The following is a 15,068-nucleotide window of genomic DNA, read 5'->3' on the forward strand; positions in this document are numbered from 1 at the left end:
ATTCGGTTGTTCAGTCATTTGGTCACTTAGGCGTGTATATATAATAGATTACAAGCAATTTCAATACAAACAAAGGAAGAAAGTTCACATTAAACAATGGATATATCTAGGTTGTAAAGTTTATTTGGAATTAAGCACAGAATTTTAGTGATTCTTGCACGAGATTAACATATTAAAAAATTTCCCTTGTAGAAATCTAGATAACTGACCTTATAGGTGAGCCCACTTTTTCATCCCCTGCTCTAATTCCAACTCTTATGTTTTAAAGAAAAAGTAAACCCATAAAAACCTAGCCATCCTGTCTTGGATGACAATACAGGCAGAGTCCTTCAGTCGAAGTCCAGTTTCTATCTCTCCTTCTGCCTGTCGGTCCCTCTCTTTCACACAGCACACACACATACGCAGGCACACACACACACACACACACACACACACACTCACTCACTTTCCTGTGTGGCATTTGGGCATGCTGGACCTGTGAGTAATAAAGTTTACATTTTCATAGTTCCATGATGCTTGTTATAAATGTAATAAAGACCATAAGGATCCATCTGGTCAAAACATTGACTCTGCTCTAAGGAACAAGTAGTAGGATCTAGGCCAGTGCCCAGGCATCCCTATCCTATTCCATCACTATCAACAGACGGAGACTTATAGGGAACAATCATAAAGTCTACAGTACCAGGAAGTTCAGTTAAGGTACCGATGTACAAAGAATGAGGGACTCATGGTGAACATAAGAACAAATTACTTACAATGATATATGTCATTTGAGAAGAAATTATTGTTAAGACATCAATGTTTCTAGTGAAGTAAATGAAAACTTCCAAATATTTCTGATCAAGGTTGGAAAAAACATTGTGAAGGTAAAAAGAAAAAAAACCTGTTCATATAACAGACAAAGCAGAAAGCTGAATGAAATAGTTACTTAAATTCTACAGAAGAGTTGAAACAAACAAAGGAAATTCAAGGACAGAATACAAGTAACAAGTATGAAAACTACAATCTGATGAAAGAATCTCAATTTCCGGTTTTGAATCTTAAAGCACTTTTTCTACCTCAGGATGATTGTCCCTTTTGTACCTGCCATCCCATACAATCTTTTCAGGGCCCTCTTTATGTCCTTGTTCCTGAGACTGTAGATGAAGGGGTTCAACATGGGTGTGACCACAGCATACAACACCGAGGCTGCTGCACTTGAGTGTGGGCTGTGGGTAGCAGCAGAGCTGAAATATACTCCTAGGACTGAGCCATAAAATAAGGAGACAGCTGAGAGGTGAGAGGCACAGGTAGAAAATGCTTTATACTTCCCCTGAGATGATGAGATTCCACAAATGGAGGACACTATCTTAGAGTAAGAGTAAAGGATCCCAGCGACTGGACCCCCACCCAGTAGTGCAGTTACAAAATACATCTCCATGTTAGTAAGAAAGGTGTCAGAACAGGCAAGTTGGACAACCTGTTTGATTTCACAAAAAAAGTGGGTGATTTCAAAGTCTGTACAGAAGGACAGCTGCGTTACCATTATGCTTTGTAACAAGGAATTCAGGCCACTTATGATCCAGGACATCAGAACCAGCAGTCCACAGAGCCGGGGGTTCATGATGACCATGTACTGCAGGGGGTGGCAGATGGCTACAAAGCGGTCATAGGCCATTATGGTCAAGAGGATGTTATCCAACATTCCAAATAGTATGAAAAAATACATCTGTGTGATGCAGCCTGCATAGGTGATGACTTTGCTCTGTGTCAGGATGTTCAGCAGCATCTTTGGGACAGTGGTGGAGGTGAAACAGATATCTACCAAGGACAGGTTGGAGAGGAAGAAGTACATGGGTGTGTGGAGGTGGGAGTCTGAGCTGACGGCTAGGATGATGAGCAGGTTTCCCAACACAGTGACCAGGTACATGGAGAGGAAAAGCCCAAATATGAGGGGCTGCAGTGCTGGTTCATCTGAAAATCCCAGGAGAAGAAATTCTGAAATGGGGGTATCATTGCTTCGTCTCATGTGGTGTAGGTGTCTAGTAGGAAAGAAAAAGTAGCATGATCAGTTTTTAAAAAATGGGTATTACTAGCATAGTTGAAATGCTAGTTATATTTTGCAGTAATCAATTTCTTTTTTTAACATATCATCCCCTTTAAGACAGATCCCAACCCATGACATCTCTGATTAGGAATTTTTGTTCTCCTCACACCTTTTCCCCAAGGTGGTCATGGATTACACAGGTGTTTTTTGTTTTTTTTAAAATTCTTGAGATTATTACAGATGTCTCCCTTTAACAACCCCATTACCCCTTTACCCAGTTCCCAACCCACTGCCAGCCTTCTCCATGCTACTGTTTCTATCCATAGATAATGCATATATGCATATAAGCTCTTTGCTTAATCTCTTCCCTACTCTCTTCCGTCCCTCTGAGATTCATCAGTTTGTTCCCTGTTTCCAAGCCTCTGGTTCTATTTTATTCATCAGTTTATTTTGTTCATTAGATTCCTTTTTTTTTTATAACCTGGACTTTTACTTTCAATTATTGATAGGTATGTTTTTATTGCCATTCTATTTTTTATATTTTTTATCTTTTTCTCCTCCTCCACTCCTCCTCCTCCTCCTCTTCCTCCTCCTCCTCCTCCTCCTCCTCCTCCTCCTCCTCCTCCTCCTCCTCCTCCTCCTTCTCCTCCTCCTCCTCCTCCTTCTCCTTCTTAAAGAATACCTTTCAACATTTCATGTAATACTGGTTTGGTGGTGATGAACTCCTTTAGCTTTTTCTTGTATGTAAAGCTCTTTATCTGACCTTTAATTCTAAATGGCAGCTGGGCTGGGTAGAGTATTCTTGGTTCTAGGTCCTTGATATTCATCACTTTGAATATTTCTTACCACTCCCTTCTGGCCTGTAAGCTTTCATTTTAGAAATCAGCTGAGTGTTGTATGTGTGCTCCCTTGTAGGTAACTTAGTGCTTTTCTCTTGCTGCTTTTAAGATTCTCTCTTTGTCTTTTTCTAAAAAATGCATTTTTATTGATTTCAGAGAGAAGGGAGAAGGAGAGAGAGATAGAAACATCAATAACGAGAGAGGGTCATTGATTGGCTGCCTCCTGAACACACCTTCCTGGGGATCGACCCTGCAACCCAGGAATGTGTCCTTGACCAGAATTGAACCCAGGACCCTTCAGTCTTGGGTCGATGCTCTATCCACTGAACCAAACCGGTTAGGGCTAGAGCCTAATAATTGTTAATACCCTCACCTGATGGTGAAGATTGAAGTATCCATCGGCCTATGATGGTGGACAGATAATCAATATGTTGTATGTAGAGAGCTTGGTGTACTTCCTGCTTGTTGGTAAATGAATGGTTACCTTCACTGTGATGGGATGAGGCTGATTATTTTCTTCCTCCTCTCAAATGTCTCTAATCCTTCCCAAAACCTCGGTATCCAATTCCATAGACATATTTCAGTTCCCTGTCATCTCTCCCATCTAACAGGTTGGCACCCCTCTAGCCAAATGCACACATTGACTCAGAGAAAACTTTAATGCTGATCCTTGAACTCTCTGATTAAAATTCCTCCCCTAGTGATACCTCACTGGAGATAGAGGCCAAAATTTCGTAGCTTCAAACACGAGGCTCAAGTGTCTGTGAACTTTGGGCCAGCTCCACCCTCATGGAGCCCTGGCCTCCCTCACAGTGCTCTCCTACACATTGAACTTGACTCCAGCTTCACCTGACGCCACAGCTGCAGGGCTCAGAGCCTTTATGGGCTCACTTTCCTCTGCTTGGGGTCTCTCCACTGGTCTTTTGGAATTTTTTACCCCCTCTCCATCCTCCAAAGTCCAACTCCTCTTTCAGAGAGACTGGATCCCCTCCTTCATGAACCTTTTATTTTTCTAGCATGAGCACAGGAAAAGGTCACTTTCTCATGCTCTTAATCAAAGTGCTAGGGCACCCATGGTGAGATTTTTATTTAATCCCATGTCTTTGTTCCTTGCTAGACTGTGAGTACCTGAGGCATATAGCATGTTATACAAACACCTTCTCTCCCCCTTCAGATTTAGTTTAGTGTGGCTGAATATACGTATTCTATGACAGGATTCTATGAAGTTAGATGTGGAGGACATGCTTGAGGAGTGCTCTCAATGTTCTGAGATCAGGAGCCATTAGGGTGTCAGATTACAGTTGTAAGAATGAAATAGAATGAAATCAAGGAGGCACAAAAGAAAGTATTAGAGTGTGTCATACACAGTGAGGGTCCATACATAGTCATTTCATGGCTCCCTTTGCTCACGCTTGTATGCGGGTGTGTGTCGTGCAAAAATGCTGGATCACAATGTAAAAGGCACGTCTTATTTTGGGACACAGTGAAACAAATCTGGAATTCAACACAATAAATGCAAGGACAGTCTCAAAGGCCATTTGCTGACTACGAGGGAAAAATAACAGTGAAAAGCCCAGCAGAGGGCCAGGTGCAGAGAAAAGAGGGAGCCAGCGTGGATGCTGAAGTTACCTCTGATTCAAGGGACCACACACTGACTGGAACTTCACTGCTCCACTGGCCTCATCACAGCGTCCTCCCCGCCTCTGATCGAATTGTGATTCCTGCAACTGTTCCATGTTTAGATCACTCTGGTGTTTATATAGCTCAATGGCATCTTTCCTTTGCTATTTTTGGCTTTAAGTTTTGATCTCTTTTGTGACACAACTGATGGGTGGGCACTGGTCCCGGTTCTGTTCTTTGTCAACCTACAAATCATCGCCGAACATTTTTTAGAAAACCCTGCTTATGCCACAACTATTGATCCCCTTTCTTCACATATATATTCCTGAGAATATGATATCATAGCACACTTATTTCATTGTACTGGGCCTTCTTTGTCTAATGTGCAGTCAAATGAGCAGGGAGCTCACTGACTATTCATTTATGTAGTTTGATAAATGTGTGCTTTTCTATGGAAAAATGTTAAGGTATGGAATATTCATAACATAAACAATGGCAGGGAAAATAAACATTGTTGAATATTGTGTATTCAAATATTGGCATTAGTAAAATTGAATAAAATTGTAAAAGAAAAAAAGCCAAAATAAAGTTCACAAAACTTTAATCACATCAATATAGGTCTCCAATTCCAGATATATGGGTAAGGATGTGGAAATAAAAATACAAAAATATACTTTTAAAAGGCAGTGGAGAAAGTAGTATCTACACTTATAATTTATACCTATATAAACATAAATAGATTATGCTTAGAAAATGCATAGAAAAGATCATTAATTGAATGCAAAAGAATTTTTCTGCCAAGGTGAAAAATGTAGCACAGTTTATGTTTAAAAGTAATGGGAGAAGACACAATATGACAGACTGATAGAATTGACCACACAAAATTAATACGTTTTCATCCATTTCCCTAACTCCATCTATACATATATAAAGGAATTCTATGCCAAACAGCAATCTTTTTAGGAGGAAACTGATTTAGCATACTAAATGTATTAACTATATATTCGCCTACCTAGCACACAGATATGGACGTCTCTCAGCTCTGAGCTGGCCTGGTTAGGCTCTCAGGTTACCTCAGGGAGACATTCTGGGATGTACTCCTTGAATCTTCCCACAGCATCTGCTGCACTCACAGACTCACCTGGATGGGTCTCTGAAAGGAAGGGCTCCTTGTAGTGTCTGAATTGCTCCCTGGATGGTTAATGTTGGAGACTGAAGCTCTGTTCTCAGACAAAAGAGCAGGGAGGACTCAAGCATTTGTCTCAGAGTCAGGCTCCAAAAGAAACAAAAACGTTCTGTTCCAGCCAAACGTTGTACATGTTGGGAGTCTGCTGCAGAGGAGATATTACTCCTCCTTTATCTGCTCATTAGATACCTGCTGGCATTGTTGCTCCCACCTCTGAGCACCCAGTTTCCCTGTGGACACACTGGTCTGAACAGAATGGAAACATTTCCTGCCAATTCTTTGTTCCCAAGGGACCAGGTTAGAAGTTAAGTGAATCTTGTTTTTGTTACTCCTTCTCCATGACCCTCTTGAGGTCTCATCTCCCAACACCTTTCCCAACTTTGAGTTACATTTTCTCTAAAGTCCCAGACTGAAGAAACTGGCTTGACTAGGAACCTTGAATTTTGAAAACACTGAATTTTTGTGAGGCACAAGCCATGATACATCCATAAAATTGCTATTTCTCTCTTCAACAAGGGAAAGGATGGTGTGACTTTGAGGTAAAGCTTTGTGCACCACCCTCCTTGGCTTGTTGACACATTTGCCAAATCAATGAGAAATTTCATACTTACATCAGAAGATAAGAGCTGCTATTTAGTCCCATATTCTAAGACCTTTGCTCATTATGAGACATAATTATAACATTTCATGCTATACAATCTGAGGTTAGTACCTTATACGCATTATTTGATTTATATTTTATAAAAGTCTTTTCTCTGAAGTGATAACATTATGACCTTCATTCTCCATTGCTGAAGTGTGACTGAGGAAGTTTAGTGACCAACCCAACGTTATAATCAGAGTAAGGTGTTGCTTACAATCTGTCATGATGCTTTCAGTTCTCAAACTGTGCAGTGGTTCCCAATGAGGGAATATCTGAACATAGGCTGCTAAATACTTGCAATACCCAACACAAATAGTTATGTCATATTTAGAAGGTAAAACTTCTTAGTCTAGATGAGCCCTTCTTCAACTTCACAGTGCATATTATTGACTTAAAAAAATAACATTGACTAGGTGTTTCATCAGCAAAAGGATTTACTCTGGAAAAAGAAAGTATTGCAACCCATGCCAAGCCACATGCATACTCTGGCCTGTGTGCCAAGATGGAGGGCTACTTATGGAGGGGAAAGGAAGAGGGAAGGGGAAGGGGAAGTTAGAACCATGGAGTTTTATAAACATAGCGTTCTTCCTGTAGGGCTCTGACGATTACATACAGTGTGAGAAATTCCATTGGTGCTATCTCCTCCCATAGGCCTTCCTGACTGGTTATGTTTGCTTAAATTTCTGTTAGTCTTTATCAATATGAATCACTCATGATTCTAGTTCAAGCACAGATAGTGATTCAGCAGGTGCTGGTGGGCCCAGGGCATCTGCATTTCTCATAAGTCCCAGGAAAATGCTGGTTTTGCAGGTCCTGGTCTGAGGACCACTCTTTGAGTAGCAAGTTTTGGTCCTGTTGTAGAGTAAGGGGTAAGCAGTTGTAGGCCATCTTCACCAAAAATTGTGTTTGCTTAAGATTTTGAATGAAAGATGTACAGTCATGCACTGCTTAACAAACAGGGACATGTTCTGAGAAATGCATCCATAGGCGATGTTGTCATTGAGTGCACATCAGAAAGCGCACTTATGCAAACCTAGATGGTATAGCCTTCTACTCCCCCAGGGCCTAGGCTATATGGTATAGCCTGTTGTTCTTTAGGGGAGGGAAAATAATTTAACCTAAATCCTTCCGGGTTCTTGGCGTACACATCTTTGTAATAAAAGACAGAGTGACAGGACAAAAAACAAACAAAAGTTTCAGAACATGTATACCTCCTATATATGTGGGAGAGATCTAGGAAAACTAAGTAACTCCTGAAAATACCACCTTAACCACCATCATTAACTGAAGACAGGAAAAGGTGTTGAGGGAGGGGAGTCAGATATGGGAGGTTACCAGGGAAAGCACAGTAAACAGGCTAAGGTTGTTTGCAGGTTTAAGTAATTGTCTTTTGCATTGATATGAGTTTCCAGAAATAAGGTCACTGCCTCCCCATTCCTAGTACAGGCTCAGACAGCACACTCCTTTGTGGGCTGTGAGCTCATCAGATGGCAGGGGGGCTGGGCTCTTGGGGCTTGTGCAGTCCCCTAGGCTGATGCAGATTGGAGGGAGTGCTTGCCCCAGGAAAGATGGCATTGGTCTCGATGTGGCTTCTTCTGCAAATATTTGGTTGTAAGGCTTCTGTTTAGCTGTTTTCAGTTGGATCTTCAGGTTGATTGTTGTATAATTTATTTGTGATTCCAAGTCCAGGCCGGGAGAAGAGTGCGACTTCCACCAGCTCTGCCGCCATTGTCCTCAACAATTCTACTTTAAATCTTTGTGTCTACATGTCTTTCTTTTAATTTCCCTTTAAGTTAACCATTATTTCTTTTTTTAAAAAATATATATATATATTTTTTTATTGATTTTTTTGGTTTTTTTTTTTTTTTTTTCACAGTGAGGAAGGGAGAGGGATAGAGAGTTAGAAACATCGATGAGAGAGAAACATCGATCAGCTGCCTCCTGCACATCTCCTACTGGGGATGTGCCTGCAACCCAGGTACATGCCCTTGACTGGAATCGAACCTGGGACCCTTCAGTCCGCAGGCCCCTGCTCTATCTACTGAGCCAAACCGGTTTCGGCCCATTAGTTCTTTTAGCTTCTATTCCTTCCAATTTTTTTCAAGTTCTGTTTCAACATGAAAGGTGAAAATTTTAACGAGTCTGTGTTGGACATATATGGGTGTGTGTTTATTAGAAAAAATTCAGATAAAATGTACACACACGTACGCATACATATACTTCTTATGTGGGAAGGAATTCTTAGACTCACCAAATATTTTATTTATTAACAAAATTGACTGAATTAGGTTTATCATCTCATATCACAATCAGAAATAAGGAAGCAGAAGATCAGGGTGATTACATGTACTCTTAATTTCTGTATGGCTCCTTTAATTCAGAAAAGTTGGCATTTTAAATACGTTCATTTTATTTCATTCATTCACTCCAATAAGTTTTTTAAAATAAAAAGAATTTGTTAGAACCAATAAATTAATTCACTAACATCGCGGGATACAAAATTAATTTACAGAAATCTGTGGTGTCTAATAACAAACTGTCAGAGAGAGAAATTAAGAAAATAATCCCACTTACAACTGCATCAAAAAGGATAAAATACTAAAAGTAAACATAACCTAGGAAGTGAAAGACCTGTACACTGAAAACTATAACATATTGCTGAATGTTACTGAAGAAGATGCAAAAATGGAAAGGTATATTGTGGTCACTGATTGGAAGAATTAATATTGGCATCACTCATGCTAAAAGTCCAGGATGCCAAACACAGATTTAACACTGGATCTAATGGAAGTGTCTACATCTCCCAGAAATACAATTTTAATTTACCAGGTTGGAATCTTTTGGTCAAGCACCAGTAAGGTAATCTGTCACATGGGCCCTCTCCATCCCTGTAGAAGGAAGAAGGAATCTGCATGAGAAAAGCCTCTTGTTCTCTTCTCCCAAACAAAAGATGTCAAGGCCCCACTTCCAAATTTCTTCTTTTCTGTTATTAAGAACTCCCTTATGGTACTCTTTTTTTTTTTTCTGTAAAAACCTACTTTTGTATAACCTTTCAGAAATTTCTCTTACTTGTTAGGTGGGATGCTGTCTGATTCATGAATCAGTTATTAAAGCAAATTAGATCTTCAAATTTACTAGATTGAATTACAAAATACTCAAAGCAATCCATAGATTCAATACAAGTCTCTATCATAATTTCAATGTCATTTTTCACAGAAATAGAACAAACAATTCTTAAATTTGTAAGGAACTACAAAAGATCCTGAATAGCCAAAGCAATCTTGAAAAAGCAAAACTAACCTAGAAGCATCATGCTCACAGGTTTCAAACTACATAAAAACCTATAGTAATTAAAGCAGTACAGTACTGGCATTAAAAAAGAAAATGTGCATACTACCCAAAGCAATCTATAGATTCAATGCAATCCCCATTAAATTACCAAGGACATATTTCATAGATCTAGAGCGAACGTTCCAAAAATTCATCTGGAATAAAAAAAGACCTCGAATAGCTGCAGCAATCCTGAGAAAGAAGAACAAAGTAGGTGGGATCTCAATACCAGATATCAAATTGTATTACAAAGCCACCATACTTAAAACAGCTTGGTACTGGCACAAGAACAGACATATAGATCAATGGAATAGAATAGAGAACCCAGAAATTGACCCAAAGCACTATGCCCAATTAATATTAGACAAAGGAGGCAAGAGCATACAATAGAGTCAAGACAGTCTCTTCAATAAATGGTGTTGGGAAAATTGGACAGATACATGCAAAAGGATGAAACTAGACCACCAACTCACAACATACACAAAAATAAACTCAAAATGGATAAAAGACTTAAACGTAAGACGGGAAACCATAAAAATACTAGAGGAATCCACAGGCAGTAAAATCGCAAACATATGCCGAAGGAATTTCTTCTCTGATAATGCTCCTAGGGCAATGGAAACTAAAGAGAAAATAAACAAACGGGACTACATCAAAATAAAAAGCTTTTACACAGCAAAGGAAACCATCAACAAAACAACAAGAAGACCCACTGCATGGGAGAACATCTTTGCCAATGATATCACCAATAAGGGTTTAATCTCCAACATTTACAAGGAACTCATGAAACTTAACAATAGAAAGATAAACAATCCAATCAAAAAATGGGCAAAGGACCTAGATAGACACTTTCCGAAAGAGGACATACAGAAGGCTGAAAGACATATGAAAACATGCCCAAAGTCAGTAATTATATGAGAGATGCAAATCAAAACAACAATGCGGTATAATCTCACACCTGTCAGAATGGCTATCATCAACAAATCAACAAACAACAAGTGTTGGAGAGGATGTGGAGAAAAAGGAACCCTTCTGCACTGCTGGTGGGAATGCAAACTGGTGCAGCCACTGTGGAGAACAGCATGGAGCTTCCTCAAAAAACTGAAAATGGAACTCCCATTTGACCCAGTGATCCCCCTGGAATATATCCCAAGAAGCCAGAAACACCAATCAGAAAGGATATATGCACTCCTATGTTCACAGCAGCACAATTCACCATAGCTAAGATTTGGAAACAGCCTAAGTGCCCATCAACAGATGAGTGGATTAGAAAACTGTGGTACATCTACACAATGGAATACTATGCTGTGGTAAAAAAGAAGGAACTCTTGCCTTTTGCAACAGTATGGATGGAACTGGAGAGCATTATGCTAAGTGAAATAAGCCAGTCAGAGTAAGATAAATACCTCATGATTTCACTCATTTGTGGAACATAGAGAACAACATAGACTGATGAACAGGGACAGATCCAAAGATGGAGAAACAGCGATCAGACTATTAATCTCCAGAGGGAAAGTATGTGAGGGAGAGAGCAAGGGGAAGAGACAACCAAAGGACTTGTATGCATGCATATAAGCCAAACCAATGGACATGGACAACAGGGGATGAGAGCATGAGTGGGGGCCAGGGGAGGATGGGGGTTTAATGGGGGGGATGAGAACACATTTATAATACCTTAACTAATAAAGAATTTTTTAAAAAAGACTTGTAGATCAATGAAACAGAACAGAGAACCCAGAAATAAACCCATGCACATAAGGTCATTAACTTAGAAGAAGGAGCCAAGAGTATACAATGGGGAAAGGGTAGTATCTCCAATACCTCATCTTTAGCTCAGAATGTCACATATAGCTCATTTCCCCTTTGTCTCTGTACCTCTCATGTATGTATGTGTTACTGGACCTCTTCTGTGCTGGGGGCTGGCCCTGTCCCAGCACAATCTGGAACTTTCGAGTGTCAGGTGACCTTCAGATCCTTGACTCATCCAGGAAAGTTTTCAAGGATGAATCAAAGTGAGAATAAAGCAAGTTTTATTCAGGTAGAGACAAAGAAAGAGGCACAGGCGTGGGTGCCACTGTAGAAAAAACATACCCATATGAGCGGACCAATTCGAGAGTGAGTTGCACAGGTGGTCAGTTAGTTCCTGGGATTTTATGTGTATTTACGGTGGAAGGGGGGTGGGGTACGGGTGGTCTCCAAGTGCTGTGGCACCAAATTCTGACTCTGCCTTTTGGGTGGGAGGGAGCCTTGTTCCTAACAGGGCTGTTCTGGAAGTGTCATGGAGTTTGTCCCTCTTGGCCACCTTTCCATTTGTGGTGTCAGTTTTCATTGTAATGATGGTATAATGAGCTTTGGGTTTGGTCTTTGGTCAATTTTCTTCCATCTTGGAATGATCTGGTTCTGGTCAGTCCTTGTTGTTGTGACCTCTAACCACTGCAGGGGGTTTCCTGCCATAAACTGTTTTCTGTTTGATCATGCCAGGAAGTGGGGGCTTTGGTTTCTTTCTCTCCTGCCTCATATTCATATAGAAGCCACTGGGACACATATACTTGATAATCAAGGTTCCCAGGTATTATTATAGGTATTCTGGACACTGAGTTGAATAAGATAATAAAACTAGGAGATTAGTTATAAATCCTAGTAGCAAGATAGTAGTGTAAATACCTGACATGAAACTTTTGATGTATGAGGCATCTGTTTCAAAGACATCTGTCTCAAATAATCCTATTGCCAGCTTCATGACAAGGCTACTAGAGAAGTGCTCAGGTTTCCCTTCCCAACTCAACCTATTTGCTCTCTCTCTCTCTCTCTCTCTCTCTCTCTCTCTCCCCCCCTTATTCCTCCCTTCCCCCATTCGGAGACCTTCTGATGTGGTCCTTAGGGTGCTGTGTATCCTCCAGGACCTGTGAGTAATAAACCTTGTGATTTCATAGATGCCTCATGATTGTTGCAGTTTTAATAAGGATCACAAGAGCCCATCCAGCCACAGCATTGACTGTGGTCTGAGGAACCAGTAGCAGGGCCCAAGGCCAGTGCCCAGGCATTTTCAGCCTATAGCATTACCATCAACAGGCTGAGACTTATGAGCAGTTAAAGTACTGATGTATAAAGAATGAGAAACAGCCCTGGCTGGGTTTGCTCAGTGGATATAGCGTCGTCCTGTGGACTGAAGGGTCCCGGTTTCGATTCTTGTCCAGGGCACATGCCTGGGTTGTGGGCTCAATCCTCAGTAGGGGCCATGCAGGAGGCAGCTGATCAATGATTTTCTCTCATCATTAATGATTCTTTCTCTTTCTCCCTCTCCCTTCCTCTCTGAAATAAAAATATATTTTAATAAAATATATTTTAATATAAATATATTTTAAAAAAAGAATGAGAAACATAGAACTTAAAATTGACATGTCAGATTTTCCTGGAATGAAATTCTATAAATAGTGTGAGTAACCAAGCAATTTTTTTCCAACGGGAATAATACAACTTATGACTATTCTATCTATAAAATAAGAACAACTTCCTAACAATAATGTGTGTCATTTGAGAATAAATTAATCTTCAGAAATCCATGTTGTCCATGAAATAAACTGGAATTTGCATTCTGATCAAGGTTGGAAACAGCTGTTAGGTTAGAACAAAAGAGAGAGGGAATAACTGTCTGTATAATAGACGTAGCAGAAAGTGTAATAGAATGGTTACTTAAATTTTATAGAGAAGTTGAACTCAAGTAAATGGAAATTCCAGGAAATAAATAAAAGAAGCAAGCTGTACAAACACTATCTGATTAAAGGATCTTAATATCTGGTTTTCACTCTTGAAGCCATAAAATCATGTGCACTTTTTCAGACTCAGCACAGCTGTTTTTTTATAGCTGCCATCCCAAAGAATCGTTTCAGGGCCCCTTTTATGTCTTTGTTTCTGAGACTGTAGATGAAGGGGTTCAGCATGGGTGTGACCACACTGTACAATACTGAGGCTGCTGCACTTGAGTGTGAGCTGTGGGTAGCAGCAGAGCTGAGGTACACTCCTAGGCTTGTTCCATAAAATAAGGAGACAACTGAGAGGTGAGACGCACAGTTAGAAAATGCCTTATACTTCCCCTCAGCTGATGGGATTGCACGTATGGAGGACACTATTTTAGAATATGAGTAAAGTATCCCAGCTAGGGGACCACCGCCCAGGAGCACAGCTACAAAATACATCACCATGGTATTAAGAAAGGTGTCAGAACAGGCGAGTTGGACCATCTGATTGAGTTCACAGAAAAAGTGGGGGATTTCCAAGTCTGTACAGAAAGTTAGTCGCAACACCATTAAGCTTTCTAACAAGGAATGCAGGGCACTTGTGATCCAGGACACCAGAACCAGAAGTCCACAGAGCCGAGGGTTCATGATGACCATATAGTGCAGGGGGTGACAGATGGCCACAAATCGGTCATAGGCCATCACAGTCAAGAGGAAGTTGTCCAGTCCCCCAAATAATATGAAAAAATACATCTGGGTGATACAGCCTTCATAGGTGATGACTTTGCTCTGTGTATGGATGTTCCATAGCATCTTTGGGACTGTGGCGGAGGTGAAACAGATGTCTACCAAGGACAGGTTGGAGAGGAAGAAGTACATGGGTGTGTGGAGGTAGGAGTCTGAGCTGACGGCCAGGATGATGAGCAGGTTTCCCAACACAGTGATCAGGTACATGGAGAGGAAAAGCCCAAATATGAGGGGCTGCAGTTCTGGTTCCACTGAAAAACCCAGAAGAATAAATTCTGACGCTCCTGTAAGATTCCCTGGTTCCATGAGGTGGGAGTGACTTCCAAGAAAGAAGAAAAGAGCATGAGGACTTTTCACACAATCTGGTATTACTCACATGGCTCTAATGCTGCAGTGTGTCTCCTGCAGTCAAGAAATAAGTTTCAACATTTTGGTCTGGATTTGGTTCCATCTAGGACTTTCCTGTGTCATTTCGGAATAGCTATTTTTGTCCCAATCTGCTTTTTCCCTAAGATGTCAGGTATGCTACAGTTTTAATGGGACATTTTTCATGCATTTCAGGAATATGAATTGAGTGCTGACCATGGTTTCAGCACCGTCTGGGCTGTACGTAGAGGGTGCTGAAGAACAAAGCCCCTACAATTCAATCTGTGGGAAAGAATATAGAAGCAAATAATAGAAATATATAAATATTAGTCAATGGTAAAAGGTGAGAACACCTAGTTTAGATCAGCACTTCTCCAATTTCAATGTTCCCATGAAGTCCCCAGGATTCTGGCTCAAATGCAGAATTCGATGCAGCAGGTCTGGAGGCCTCAGAGTCTGCATTTCCAAGGAGCTCCCTGGTGGTGTGATGCTGCAGGTCCTGGCCTGAGGACCACTCTCAGAGTAGAAAGGCTGTGGTTCTGTGTCAGAGTTAGCTGCAGGTAGTTTTAGGTCT

General features: G+C 40.6%; 2 protein-coding genes across 2 annotated transcripts; both read right to left on the bottom strand.

Moving 5' to 3' along the window:
- Nucleotides 1-1,054: 1,054 nt before the first annotated feature.
- LOC132234116 (olfactory receptor 7A10-like) lies at nucleotides 1,055-2,008 on the bottom strand. The gene has a single exon (XM_059695166.1). The coding sequence runs from the start codon at nucleotides 2,006-2,008 to the stop codon at nucleotides 1,055-1,057; it is 954 nt and encodes a 317-aa protein (XP_059551149.1).
- An 11,478-nt stretch (nucleotides 2,009-13,486) lies between these two features.
- On the bottom strand, nucleotides 13,487-14,335 carry LOC132234500 (olfactory receptor 7A10-like). Its single transcript, XM_059695453.1, has 2 exons — nucleotides 13,981-14,335; nucleotides 13,487-13,695 (listed from the first exon to the last, which is right to left on the bottom strand). The coding sequence occupies exons 1-2, from the start codon at nucleotides 14,333-14,335 to the stop codon at nucleotides 13,487-13,489; spliced, it is 564 nt and encodes a 187-aa protein (XP_059551436.1).
- Between the last annotated feature and the right edge of the window lie 733 nt (nucleotides 14,336-15,068).

Source organism: Myotis daubentonii, chromosome 5 (assembly GCF_963259705.1).
Source record: "Myotis daubentonii chromosome 5, mMyoDau2.1, whole genome shotgun sequence".
NCBI classification, from domain to species: Eukaryota; Metazoa; Chordata; class Mammalia; order Chiroptera; family Vespertilionidae; genus Myotis; species Myotis daubentonii.

Bases quoted from the DNA above. Each gene is read 5' to 3' on its own strand.
- LOC132234116 (XM_059695166.1), bottom strand. From the start codon at position 2,008: ATGAGACGAAGCAATGATACCCCCATTTCAGAATTTCTTCTCCTGGGA.
- LOC132234500 (XM_059695453.1), bottom strand. From the start codon at position 14,335: ATGTACCTGATCACTGTGTTGGGAAACCTGCTCATCATCCTGGCCGTC. The intron at 13,696-13,980 runs GTGCCCTGCATT...CTCACCTCTCAG, and splicing joins TCTGGTGTCCTGGATCACAA to TTGTCTCCTTATTTTATGGA.